At 39.2% G+C, this 13,909-nt stretch overlaps 1 protein-coding gene across 2 annotated transcripts in view; it reads left to right on the forward strand.

Annotated features, from left to right (window-relative positions):
- The window catches only part of LOC104602488 (uncharacterized), a 47,185-nt gene that overhangs the window by 31,117 nt on the left and 2,159 nt on the right, over window positions 1-13,909 (forward strand). For both annotated transcript variants that reach the window (XM_088898288.1, XM_010266188.3), the window contains 2 exons: window positions 3,679-3,767; window positions 4,042-4,198. In XM_088898288.1, the coding sequence (XP_088754414.1) occupies window positions 3,679-3,767; window positions 4,042-4,157 (205 nt within the window). In that variant the 3' untranslated portion in view covers window positions 4,158-4,198. The remainder of the gene's footprint in view (window positions 1-3,678; window positions 3,768-4,041; window positions 4,199-13,909) is intronic.

Here is a 13,909-nt window from a genome sequence, read left to right on the forward strand (position 1 = left end):
AAAATATTGCAGTATGAGGAGTTAAGGGGAATAAAGTGGAAAGGAATCAAATTCCATCAGAAGCTAGAGACTGAGAGTCATGTTGAAGGAGTGGAATAAAGATCACTTTGGTAGGGTAGAGGAACAAAAGCTAATCTTATTCACACAAATTGAAGAGCTTGATGAGAGGGAAGCCCAAGGATTGTTGAGTGGGTAGGATAGAGAATCAAGAAGGCAATTAAAAAAGGATCTAGAAGAGGTTCTACTCAGAGAAGAGATCCGTTGGAGGCAGAAGTCAAGGCATAAGTGGATTAAGGAGGGAGATGGGAATACTAGATTCTTTCATGAGTTGGCAAATGGTAGAAGGAGGAAGAACTTAGTGGATAGATTAGAGGTAGAAGGGCAGGTAATTACTAATCAGGAGGAGATAGCTGGAACCTTTGTAGACCATTTTAAAGCTATCTTTAGAAGGACATTGAATGAGAGGGTGCCTATAGAAGGATTGGAATGGCCGAGGTTAGATGGAGAAAAAGCAAGGTGGTTGGAAAGGAACATTGAAGAAGAGGAGATCAGGAGGGCAGTGTTCATGATGGATATAAGGCGCCAAGTTCGGATGGTTTTACTATGGCTTTCTACCAAGATTGTTGGGACATTTTGAAAGAGGATTTATGTGACGCTATTAAGGAATTCACCAAGAATCATATAGTAAGCCCGGGAGTCAATGCCACTTTTTTGGCCTTAGTCCCCAAGAAACCAGATGCTACCCACCCTAAGGATTACAGGCCAATTAGTTTGGTAACTAGCATTTACAAAATATTGGTTAAGGTGTTGCCTTTGAGGCTGAAAGTAGTTCTCCCATCCCTAATAAGCCAAGCCCAAGGGGCTTTTGTTCAAGGAAGACAAATAATAGATCAAATCCTAGTTGCTAGTGAGTGTGTGGAGGATATGAGGAGATTGAAAAGAAGAGGCTTTGTTTGTAAGTTGGATCTGGAGAAGGCCTATGATTTGGTGGACTGACACTTCTTGGTACAAGTAATGAGAAATTGTGGCTTCGGGAATAAGTGGTGCATTTGGATCTTCGGATGTGTGAGTTCATGCCATTACTTTGTCTTGGTTAATGGAGTGGTGAAGGACTTTTTCCCAGCTTATAGAGGTATTAGGCAAGGGGACCCTCTATCACCCTTCCTCTTCACTCTAATAGCAGAGGTGCTTAGTAGAATGATCTCAAAGGCTGACAGAGAAGAAGTGATTAAAGTGTGGAGGATGGGTAGGGATGGTATTCCGGTCACTCATCTCCTATTTGCAGATGATATTTTGATTTTTTATGAAGGGGACGATATTGAGAAAGTGAGAAATCTCAAGGATTTGGTTAAGAATTTTGAGAGGGTGTCAAATTTGAGTGTCAACTTTGGGAAGAGTTGTGTGGTTGGGGTTAACTTGGAGGACAGTTAGGTGGAGGCTATAGCAAGAAGCTTAGGGTGTTCCATTTCATCATGGCCTATGACCTACTTGGGGCTTCCGTTAGGGGCAAACCCTAGGGAAAGTAGTTTTTGGTGTTCAGTGGTGGAGAGATTTCAAAAGAAATTGACTTCTTGGAGGAGAAACTATATTTCTTTGGGGGGAAGAATCACGTTGATAGAGCCACATTAGCTAACCTACCAACCTATTTCCTATTCGTGTTTAGGATACCACTTAGGGAAGCTAGGAAGCTAGAGAAGGTGATGAGAGATTTTCTCTGGGAGCTGGGAGAAGGTAAAAAGGATCACTTCATAAAATGGGAGATTGTATGCCAGAATAAAGAGGAGGGAGGATTGGGTAGGGAATTTGATTAAAAAAAATAAAGCACTGTTGGGGAAGTGGCTGTGGAGGTGGCCAGTGGAGAGAGAGAGGCTCTGGCATGAGGTGGTGGGTAGTATCCATGGTCGCTCTGATAATGGGTGGGATGCTAGAGTATCATGACAGGCAACCTTGGCAACTCCTTGGAAAGCTATTCATGGCATCCTTCCTCATTTTCTCAATTTTGTCAGGAATGATGTTTGTAATGGTAATTCTGTTCTTTTTTGAGAGGATACCTGGGTTGGAAAGGCTCCATTGAAGGACCTCTACCCTTCTTTGTTCTCTGTTTCAAGGTACAAAAAAGGAGTCTATCTCAAAGTTTTGCTCCTTTATGAATAATTCATTAACACCGAATTGGGATTTTGGGTTTCGTAGAGGTCTAAGGGAAGAGGAAATTGTGTCCCTAACAAATTTGCTAAACCTACTTGATACAGTGTGTTTAGATCCTTTTGAACCCGACAAACGGATCTGGACACCCAAGCCAAATGGATCTTTCTCTTGTGCTTCTTTCTTTAAATCCATTGCTCAATCTAACCCCACTCGGCCTTTTCCGTTTAAGGAAATCTGGTGTAGGCCTGTTCCCCCTAAGGTTATGGCTTTTTGTTGGGAAGTGCATTATGGGAAAATAAACACCTCAGACATTCTACAAAAGAGAAGACCTTATCTTTGTCTTTCACCTTCTTGGTGTATCCTTTGCAAGTCACATGGTGAGGACTGTAACCATCTACTAATTTCCTGTTCATTTACTGCAGAGTTATGGGAGTGGCTTTTCTCATTGTTTGGGTGCAGGTTGGTTAGGCCAGCGGATGCAAGTTTGATTTTTGACCCTGCTTTCCTCCCTTGGCAGCACAGAAGAGGAAGAATTATGTGGAGGTGTGCAAGAGCAGCGCTGCTCTGGTTCGTGTGGGAAGAAAGGAATACCAGAACCTTTCAAGAGAAGGAGAGAGAAATTTAGAAGAGATGAAGGACTGCATTCTAAATAGGGTGATCTCATGGCTAAAATCACTGGACTTATTCCATCAGTTCTCATATAGTGATATTTGGAGGAATTGGTTAGCAGTGGCTAATTGTTTATCTAGAAAGACTAAAGTGAGTTTGACTTGGGAGCCCCCTCCTGAAAATTTTTTGAAACTGAACTGCAATGGAAGTGGTCTTGGTAATCCAGGTCCATCAGGGGTGGGAGGGGTACTGAGGAATGAGGCTGGGAATGTGGTTCTTATCTACTCGGGGCCAATAGGAGCTGGAAACTCCACTAGGGCGGAACTTGCAGCTGCTATCCAAGGAATACAGCTAGCTGTGCAGGTAGGTGTGGAACATCTGATAATAGAAGGGGACTCCAAGGTGGTAGTGGGATGGCTACAAAACCCGGATTCTGTAGGTGTTTTAAGAATGAAATTAAAAAATTCAACTGTCTGACAAGGAGCTTGGCAGTGAGCATACAATGGGTGGGGAGATCTGCAAACTCTTTGGCTGATGGTCTTGCAAAGCAAGGGGTAAACAGGGAAAGCTTATATTGGGCTCAATTGTAGATTGAATCTGTTTTCTGTTTTCTGTAATCTATTCTCCTTTGTCTTTCTTCCTGCTATTAGGAGAGGACGCAGCTCGTGCCTCTCCATGGGAAGCTTGTGATGCCTAATTCTCTATTAATGAATCTTATCTCTTTACTCATAAAAAAAAAAGATTGCAGTATGAGGGCATTGTATTACAATGTGTGTTTTTAGTTCTAACTTAAATGCCTAAGTATTTAGAAAAAAGCTACATTCTAGAATAGTTTGAACTTTCTTTTGGTTCTGCTAGTCTGTTTTATTTTATTTTTTGGGGTAATGTTTCTGTTTGTTTAATTAAAGATATTTTCTGTTGCAGCTATGCAACATTAATTGGAGCAAAGCTTTTTGTTACTTCTGCAAAACTTGGTACTGGGATAAATGAAGTTTTCCTTGATATTGCAACCCGTAAGTCATATATGTGGTCTCTGTGCAAGTTGGTTTTGATGCTATAGCCATATTTCATATCTGAAGTAGTGACGATGAATGGGTTAGCCTATTACTATTAACCTATGTATATTTTGCCTTGCAACCATACTTGATAGGAGGCAAATGCATAAGATAATTTAAGGCTATGTTTTGAATTCTTCACCAATTGGAGTTGAAGGGAAACATTACTGTTAAGAAACATCTAAACATGTAATTTACTGTTGGTACTGATTTTAATAGTTGTCTCTTGTAGGAGCATTGCAGAAAAGGAAAAGTAGTTCTGAAGGCCTCTTGCCAACTCCACAAAGGAAAGGAATGCTCATTATAGATGACGAGCCTGAAAGGGAAGAACTGAAATGCTGTTCATAGCACTTGTATAATGCAATTCCACTGATTGGGAACTCCTAGAGGTGCCGATATTTGACCTCCTTGTTTAAATCTTCTAAATTTTTGTTGAAATATTGTTCTTGCTGAAGGAAATGAAGTAGCATGATTTAGTATTGGATATCAATTTGTTATAAAAATTACTAACAGCACTGCCAAAGTTCAGTGATAGTTTATTATGTTATAAATGAAATTATTGCTTTCTAAAGCTAGAAGCTATTTATCATTTATTAGCCATCACCCATGTTATTCCTGCTGTTATTCCATAATTTTGGGACCATTACAACATCTAGGATTATTTTAATATATTAAATTAGACCCATTATCAGGTCAAATGTAGAATATATCATGTTTTTTTGATGAATGAAGATAATTTTGTTAAACCAGAGAATTAAGGCATTACAGGAAACCCATGGAGAGGCACGAGCTGTTACCTCTCCTAACAAAGTATTACATCAAATTAAAACAGGAGAAAACAGAAATAAAAATTACAATGCAGCCCAAAATAAATGTTCCCTTGAAGCCCCTTGCTTAGCCAACCCGTTCGCAAAGGTATTTTTTGATCTTCCCACCCAAAGAGAGGTAACCGTCATGCTCCTTGTGAGCCAATTAACTTTCCTCAATAAGTCTTTGTATCGCCATATAGCTGAGCCTGGATCTGTCAGCCATCCCACAATAATTTTGGAGTCTCCTTCAATTACCAAATTCTGAACTCCTAATTGTTTTGCAATCTGAATACTTCGTACAGCCACTAAAATCTCAGCTCTATTAGAGTCTCCTATTCCCACGGGGCCTGAAAACAAGGCTAAGATGTTGCTGTCCTTATCTCTCAGCACCCCTTCTATCCCCGATGGGCCTGGGTTTCCTTGGCTGCTACCATCAAAATTCAGCTTTACCCAACCTTCAGGCGGAGGCACCCACACTGCAGATATCCTATCCTTCCTCGTATGACTATTAGCCACCGCTATCCAATTTCTCCAAATATTATCTCAAAAGAAAATGTATGAAAAGAGTCCATAGTTCTCAACCAATGAATGGGCCTAGTCAAGATACAATCCTCTATAGCCTGAATGCTTCTTTCATTTTCTTTGAATAACTTTGCATTTCTTTCTTCCTAGATTGTCCACAAGGCAGCTGCTCTAATACATCTCCACATAGTTCTTCCTTTTTTTGTAGGCCACACAAAAAAGGAAGGATCAAACAGCTGACTTAAGTCTATGGTCAGATTCCACTTGCACCTAAATAAAGCAAAAATCCAACTCCAGATAGCAACAGAAAAGGAACAAGATAAAAGTAAGTGGGAGCAATCCTCACCACTAGCCCTGCAAAGTACACACCAGTTAGGGGACAAACACATGAAAGGCCTTTTCTTCTGCAAGCAGTCCAAGGTATTGATCTTTCTATAAAACACCTCCTAGCAGAAAATGGTAATTTTCGGTGGAACAGGTCTAGACCATATCTCCTTGGTCAGAAAACCCAACTGTCCCAGGGAAGAGCAAAGGGCCTTAAAAAAGGAAGCACAACTGAAGTAACCTTTTGGATGAAGGGACCATAATCTCACATCCAAACTAAGAGGGTCCAAAAAAACACTACCAAGAAGAGACAACAGGTCTGAAACACTAAAAAGTTCATCATCCCTCAAGCCTCTACATAAACCAAAGTCCCAACTTAAGGAGGAGGGTGAGGCAGGTGTTGGGAGAAAATGAGAGATAGCTTTTTCCTTGTAGAGGGAAAGATAATAGAGAGACGGGACCCGGTCCTTAAGGGCAAAGGTACCTGCCCAAATGTCTTCCCAAAATAAAACAGTTACTAGAGTTGAAATTATACCTGACATAATTGAGAAATTGAGGGAGGATACTCTAGATTGCTTTCTACGGAGTTTCCAACGTAACTCGATGCGATACACCAGCATCCCATCCATTTTCCAAATGCCATGTATACTAGCTATCACTTCATGCCACAACCTCTCCCTTTCTATGGGCTACCTCCACAACCATTTTCCTAAGAGAGCTTGATTCTTGAGAACTAGCCTTCCTAATTCCAGTTCACCCTCCTCTTTACTCCTACAAACTATTTCCTAGTTAATTAAGTGATTTTTCTTTTCCTCCCCTGGCTCCCAAAGAAAATTTCTCATTAATCTCTCCAACTTCTTAGCCTCCCTAACAGGAATCCTGAAGATAGAGAAAAAAAAAGACCGGCAAGTTTGCTAGGGTGGTTCTCAATAAGGTCACTCTACCCCCAAAGAGATGTGGTTCTTTTTCCAAGAAGCTAATCTTTTCTCAAACTTTTCCAAAATTGGGGTCCAAAAACTACTCTCCTTTGGGTTAGCCCCTAGAGGGAGACCTAGGTACTGCAAGGGCCAAGAAGAAATGAGACAACCTAAACAATTCGCCACAGACTCAAGAACCCTCTCATTCATATTAACACCTACCACACAACTCTTGTCCAGGTTTATCTTCAAATCGGAGACATTCTCAAAGTGTTGTAGCAAGGCTCTGAGATTCCTCACTTCTCGCCTGTCACCCCCTTCACAGAAGATTATGATGTCATCAACAAACTGTAAGTGGATCACCCGGGCATTGTTCCTTCCTACCCTCCAACCTCTCACTTCCTCTTCCCCAAGGTTTAAAATATCGATGTCGATGGAAATGTTGCTTACCAAAATATAGGACATATGTCGGGAATGTCGAGGGGAAATATTGTAAAAATTAGAGACATTGTGGAAATATGCAATGATATTTTGTAAAATGATAAAAGAAGCAATAATACATATTTCTAGACTATTATCTTATTCCCAACCATTATATAAAGCTAAGAAACTAAGATCAATAACAAATTAGTAAATGACGATTTACTGATTTATTATGCATTTTGATGTTTTTACAAGGTTATCCGATATTTTCTTTTCTTATTTTCAATTCTGATTTATTATAAATTCTAATATATTTATTTCACACTATTAATAAATAGAAATACATTTATTCTGATTTTTTTAAATATTAGTTATAATACATTATGTTTTATTATAAATTTAATAAATTGATTCTCCTTTTTGTAGTATTAAGATTATGATAAATTCTGATTTCTTATAAAACTTGTAGAGAGACTGGGTTGAATGGGCCCTAGCTCATTAGTGTATTTCTTATTAGTTCTTTCATGTTATGTTTTCTTATTGGGCCTTTAGCTCTTTTTATATTTTTCTAAGTTTAGTGCTGATGTGGACGCCTACTTAAGGGCCTCCTTGTAATTTATGTAACTTAAGTAAGTTTTATAAAAGATTAGAGTAGGGGAAAGAGGAGATATTCGAACTCCTTTCTTTCTCATTTCTTCTCCAATCTTCCTCCTTCTTGTTGTCTCCTTCTTCTCTGATTTCTTTTGCTTTATTCTGAAAAATTCTACTGATTTTATTAGTTTGAATCACATCTTGGTATCAAAGCAGGTCTCTCTTTCGTTTTCCTTTTTTTCTTTTTTTCCCATACACCTTTTTTTTTTTTTAATCGAAAGGTGTAGGGAGAGATAAATTGCTGATTATTCAGAGATCTTGTTTGCCTAGTTGGTAGAGGGTTTGGAGAGTCAGAATCTGGTCGAAGATTGCCAAGAAAGTGGGACTGCAATTTTTTTTTTCCAAAACCCTAGCCGACTAGAGAATTTCCAGTTACGGGTTGAAGAGGCTGTTTGGGTGTGGTGCTCAAGGCTTGGAGGGCTTCTTTTTATCTCCAAAAGTGGGCGGCTGCAGTTGGAAGTGGTTTGGATAGCTCTGGTTTGAGCGGCTACCTCTTCTCTCTTTCTCTCCGGAGGCCAGGTACGGTGAAACCCTAGTTTTGGGGCTTTTGAGTGCTTGACTGACCTTAGTTAGGTCTATAAAGGTTAAAAACATTGTTTTTTTATTTTCGTTTGATTGATGGAGCAATCTAGAAGTGAGGTGAAGCATATTCCGGTGTCGGGGGTTGGTCCCGTAAATTCCTTTTTGATAGGAGTGACTACAATTAAACTTGATGGAACAAATTACCTTGCGTAGGCACAATCTATTAAGATCCATGTCTGTAGTAGAAGTAAACTAGGGTTTCTAACGGGTAGTAAGGCGATGCCGGATGAGTTTGACCCTACATATGAGAAATGGATGCGAGATAATTACACAGTTATTTGGTGGTTAGTAAATTCTATGCAGCCCCATATAAGTCAACACTATCTGTGGATGACTTCAACCAAGGAGATTTGGGATAGTGTGACAGAGACATGCTCTCAGAAATTAAATGTTGCAAGGGCCTACAAACTAAAGAGTGATGTGAAGAATTTATGACAGGGGGAGAAGAGTGTGGTTGTCTATTATTCGATGTTAAAGTCACTATGGTAGGAGTTGGATGTTATGGAAGCATTTGTATGGGAAAGCACCAAAGATGCCGAAACTTTCAGGAAATTTGTGGAAAGAAACAGGGTATTTGAGTTCCTTACAGGACTCAATCCTGAATTTGATATTACAAGGCAAAACATCTTGGCCAAGGATGATGTGTCACTTGCACAGGAATACTCTATGGTGAGCAGTGAAGAGAGCAGGTGACAGGTACAACTACAGACCCCACCTCCTTCAGAACATTTTGCACATGTTGGAATAAAACCAAAGGGGCTGAATGAGAAAAAGGAAGTGATATGTGAATACTGCAAGAAGCCGAACCTTACTAAGGATTCTTGTTGGAAGCTTCATCCAGATCTTCTTCCTGAGAGGTTTCGGAACAACAACTCTAAGAAGGGTGGCCAGTCTGGAAAACCCAAAAATGCAAATGTTGCCACAGTGTCTGAATGTGAAGAAAAATTTGTTGTGGAACAGTTGGTAGCAGTGAAGGCAGAATTTGAGAGATATGGGAAGTTGATAAATCACTTGGAGTCTACTGTTGCATCTTCCTCCTCAGGCACCCCCTCTACATCCGCTTTTGCCCATTCAGGTTTTCGTGCTTCCGCAAATCACGCTACAGTCTTAGGTAATCATAGAATTCCTTGGATTATAGATTCTGGTGCATCAGACCATATGACTAGCCTACCCAACCTTTTTTGTTCATGCCATCTCCTCTCGGGTAGAGAGAAGATTTCTCTTGCCGATGGGTCTCTTGTCCCATCTCTAGCAAGGGGAATATTAAAGCCTCTAATTCACTTGTATTATCCTCTGTCTTTTATGTTCCCAAACTTAGCACTAACCTTTTATCTGTTAGTAGTTTAACCAAATCAATGAACTGCAACATAACCTTCTTTCCTACTTATTGTGTTTTCCAAGACCTGAAGTCTCAGAGAACAATTAGGAGTGGCCATGAGGCGAATGGGATATACTTGTTGGATGCCTCTGATCAAAGTCCTGGATTACCTAGTAGAGTTGCTTTGGAGTCTGTTTGATCAGAGTCAGTTAATAGAGTCATGATAAGTCATTTCAGATTTGGTCATTTGCCTTTTTCAGCTTTGAGTCATTTGTTTCCAGAAATGTTTAAGGGAATATCCCTATCGAGTCTTCATTGTGAGTCATGTGAACTTACTAAACATTGTAGACAATCTTTTCAGTGAGTAATAAAAGATCTGTTTCTCCTTTCCATATTGTGCACTCTGATGTGTGGGGGCCATATCATTTACCTGCTATGGGGGGCTACAAATATTTCATTATTTTCATTGATGATTTCTTTCATTACACATGGATTTACCTTCTGAAATCCCGGGATGAATTACCAAATATTGTACAAAAGTTTCATGAACTTACCCAATTTAACACTCGGATTAAAATATTCCGATTTGATAATGCAAAGGAATATTTTGAGAAGAGTCTCTCCTTCTACTTTGATACCTTTGGAGTTATTCATCAGACTTCCTGTTCCTACACTCCTCAACAAAATGGAGTGGCGGAGAGGAAAAACAGACATGTGGTTGAGGTTGTGAGGAGCCTTCTTTTTGCTTCCCATGTTCCTGTTAAATTTTGGGGTGATGCTGTTTTTACAGCTACATACTTGATAAACCGAATGTTTTCTCGGGTTCTGGGGTTTAAAACTCCCTTTGGCTTGCTTTTTCCAAATGAGGATCTGTTTTCTCTTCCTCTCAGGGTGTTTGGGTGCACTTGCTATGTCCATGTTCACAGTCATCAAAGACATAAGTTTGAGCCTAAAGCACACAAGTGTGTCTTTCTGGGATATGCCTCCACACAGAAGGGGTACTGTTGTTTTGATCTAGTTCGTGGCACTCACTTTGTTTCTAGAGATGTCACATTTGTAGAGTCAGTCCTTTTCTTTGGTACTTCTCTTGAGGGGGAGCATTCAGACGAGTTGTTTGCATTGCCACTATCTGTTCCTTTGCCAATTCCCATTGAATCTTCCATAGAGTCTACTCCAGTTGAGTCATCTATCCCTGCTCCCCCTCCTCCTACTCATCCCGCTTCTTTTCTTTCACATCCTATTATCCAAAGGTGGTACTAGAGACAAAGACTCAAAGACATGCAAGTTGTTTCCACGCTTTCAGATGTGCCTCTTTCTCCTCCCATCACTACTGAGATAACAGTCAGCCCTCTTCTACCACTTCGGATACCTTCCCTGACCTTGATTTCCCTATTGCCCTTCGCAAAGGCAAACGGAAATGCACAACTCATTGTATTTCCAAACACCTGTCCTACAACTTCCTTTCCCCTTCCTACTATTCCTTCCTTGCTTCTATTTCCACACATGTAACTCCCTGGTCTGTCCCAGATGCCTTGTCCAAACCAGAATGGAGAGATGCTATGATGACTGAACTAGATGCTTTGCATAAGAACAATGCCTAGGAAATTGTGGTTTTGCCTGAGCGAAAGGAACTGGTTGGCTGTAAGTGGGTGTTCACTATTAAGTATTATCCTGATGGTACTGTTGAGAGATATAAGGCCCGTTTGGTTGCTAAAAAATATACTCAGATGTATGGTATTGACTACTTAGAAACTTTTGCCCCAGTAGCCAAGATAATTTTAGTTCGAGTTTTGCTATCTTTAGCTATTGTTTTTGACTGGCCTCTTCATCAATTTGATGTAAAGAATGCCTTTTTGAATGGGGACCTAAATGAAGAGGTCTATATGTCTTTACCTCCAGGGGTGTATGGGAAGGAGATGCAAGGAAAGGTCTGTAAACTGAAGAAGTCTCTTTATGGCCTTAAGCAGTCTCCTAGAGCCTTGTTTGACAGATTTCGGGCTGCTCTTGTTGCTTTTGGGTACACACAGACTCAGTCGGATCATACTTTGTTTGTTAAGAGGAGAGATTCCTTAGTGACCCTTTTGATTGTCTATGTTGATCATATTGTGGTTATAGGAAATGATACTCAGGAAGTTGTTCATATCAAGAGTTTTCTTAACACTGAGTTTGAAATTAAAGACTTGGGAGAACTCAAATATTTCTTGGGATTTGAAGTTGCCAGATCTAAGGATGGTATCTTCATTTCTCAACGGAAGTATGTTCTTGATCTCCTTGTAGAGACTGGGAAACTGGGGGCTTGACCTGCTTCTACTCCTATTGACCTAAATCATAAGTTGTCAGCTATTGAAAGTGAACTGTTGCCTGATAAGGGGGTGTTCCAGAGACTGGTTGGGAAGTTACGTTACCTTTGCATGACTCGGCCAGATATTTCCTATGCAGTTAGTGTAATCAGCTAGTTTATGCATTCTCCCAGAGATACACATTTAGCAGCTATTGAGAGAGTTCTGTGCTATCTAAAAGGGATTCCAGGGAAAGGTATCTTGTTTGCTAAGCATGGACACATGAAGCTGGAAGCATACACTGATGCTGACTAGGCCGGATGTATTGATAATAGGAGGTCTACTTTAGGTTACTTTGCTATGGTAGCAGGGAACATTGTATCATGGAGGAGTAAGAAGCAGTCTGTAGTGGCAAGATCTTCAGCTGAAGCGGAATACAGGGCAATGGCACATGGAGTTTCTGAACTTTTGTGGTTGAGATCACTTTTAGATGAATTGGGTATAGACTATGAGAGGCCAATGATGTTATATTGTGACAACCAGGCTGCTATCAACATTGCACACAATCCTGTTCGACATGACAGAACTAAACACATTGAGGTTGACAAGCATTTTATACGAGAGAAAGTTGCCTCAGGAGAAGTCTGTCTACCATTTGTTGCTTCTGAAGAACAGTTGGCTGATGTTTTGACAAAAGGTGTTTCTAAAGGAAAGTTGGTTCATTATATAAGCAAGCTGGGCATGATGGATATCTATGCTCAGCTTGAGGGGGAGTGTAGGGAGATTGGGCCGAATGGGCCCTAGCCCATTAGTGTCTTTCTTATTAGTTCTTTCATGTTTGTTTTCTTATTGGGCCTTTTCTTTATGTGCCTTTAGCTCTTTTTATGTTTTTCCAAGTTTAGTGCTGATGTGGACGCCTACTTAAGGGCCTCCTTGTAATTTATGTAACTTAAGTAAGTTTTATAAAAGATTAGAGTAGGGGAAAGAGGAGATATTCGAACTCCTCCTTTCTTTCTCCTTTCTTCTCCAATCTTCCTCCTTGTTGTCTCCTTCTCTGATTTTTTTTTGCTTTATTCTGAAATATTCTATTGATTTTATTAGTTTGAATCACATCTAAATTTAATGAATTTATTATGATTTTTAATAAATTATGATTTAGTATAAAATTTAATAAATTTATTCTCATTTTTTATATTAAATTTAGAATATGATTTATTATAAAATTTAATAAACATTTTCTGATTTTAATAAATATTTTAAAAATACTAACTAGTTAATATTTTACTTGAAAAATATTTTATGTTTTATATTATAAAGTAATTAATTTATTCTTTTGTTTTTATTTTTTGTTAATTCTTTTTTATAAATATTTTATTTGAAATATTAAATAGAAATTATTAATGGAATAATTTATATTAATATATTGTATTATATTAATATAATATACTAATATATTATATTATTAATGTACATTAGTTGACATCCTGTTGACATAATAGGAAAAACTGTCTTTTTTTTGGTTATTTGGATCGGTTTGGTCGACATTTCCGAAACATAGGAAATGTTGACCGAAATAATGTAATTTTTATATTACCATCCATTTTCATGTCGGTGAGCCTCAACATCGACATATGTCGGGCGACATTAGTGAAATTTCGTGACATTTGAAACCCTGTTCTTCCCTATCTGCCTTAGAAATTAATCTACTGAAGATATCTGCAACTAAGGTGAAAAGAAAAGGGGAGAGGGGCTCGCCTTGTCTAAGGCCTCTACATGCTGGGAAAAAATGTTTGACCACCCCATTTACCAAGACTAAGTAATGGCAGGAGCTAATACAACCCTTTACCCAATTGCACATCTATCTCCAAATCCACAACACCCAAGGACCTCTAGTAAAAAGCTCCAATCCACAAGGTCATAGACCTTTTCTAAATCCAACTTACAAACAAAACCTTGATTTCCCGACTTTCTCAAGTCCTCCACACACTCATTTGCTATTAAGATCTGATTCGTTATTTACCTTCCTTGCATGAAAGCACCTTGTGCTTGACTAATGATGGAGGGCAGCACTACTTGAATTCTCATAGATAGCACTTTAGCCAGGATTTTATAGATGCTTGTCACTAGGCTAATCGGCCTAAAATCCTTTGGGTCCTTTGGATCTATCTTCTTTGGGATTAAGGCTAAGAAGGTAACATTAACTCTAGGACTTACCTTAGTCTTGTTTGCAAATTCCTAAAACACCCCAACAAGGTCTTCTCTAACCACATCCCAA

Source organism: Nelumbo nucifera, chromosome 2, assembly GCF_055504915.1.
Source record: "Nelumbo nucifera cultivar China Antique chromosome 2, China Antique-T2T, whole genome shotgun sequence".
Lineage (NCBI taxonomy): Eukaryota > Viridiplantae > Streptophyta > Magnoliopsida > Proteales > Nelumbonaceae > Nelumbo > Nelumbo nucifera.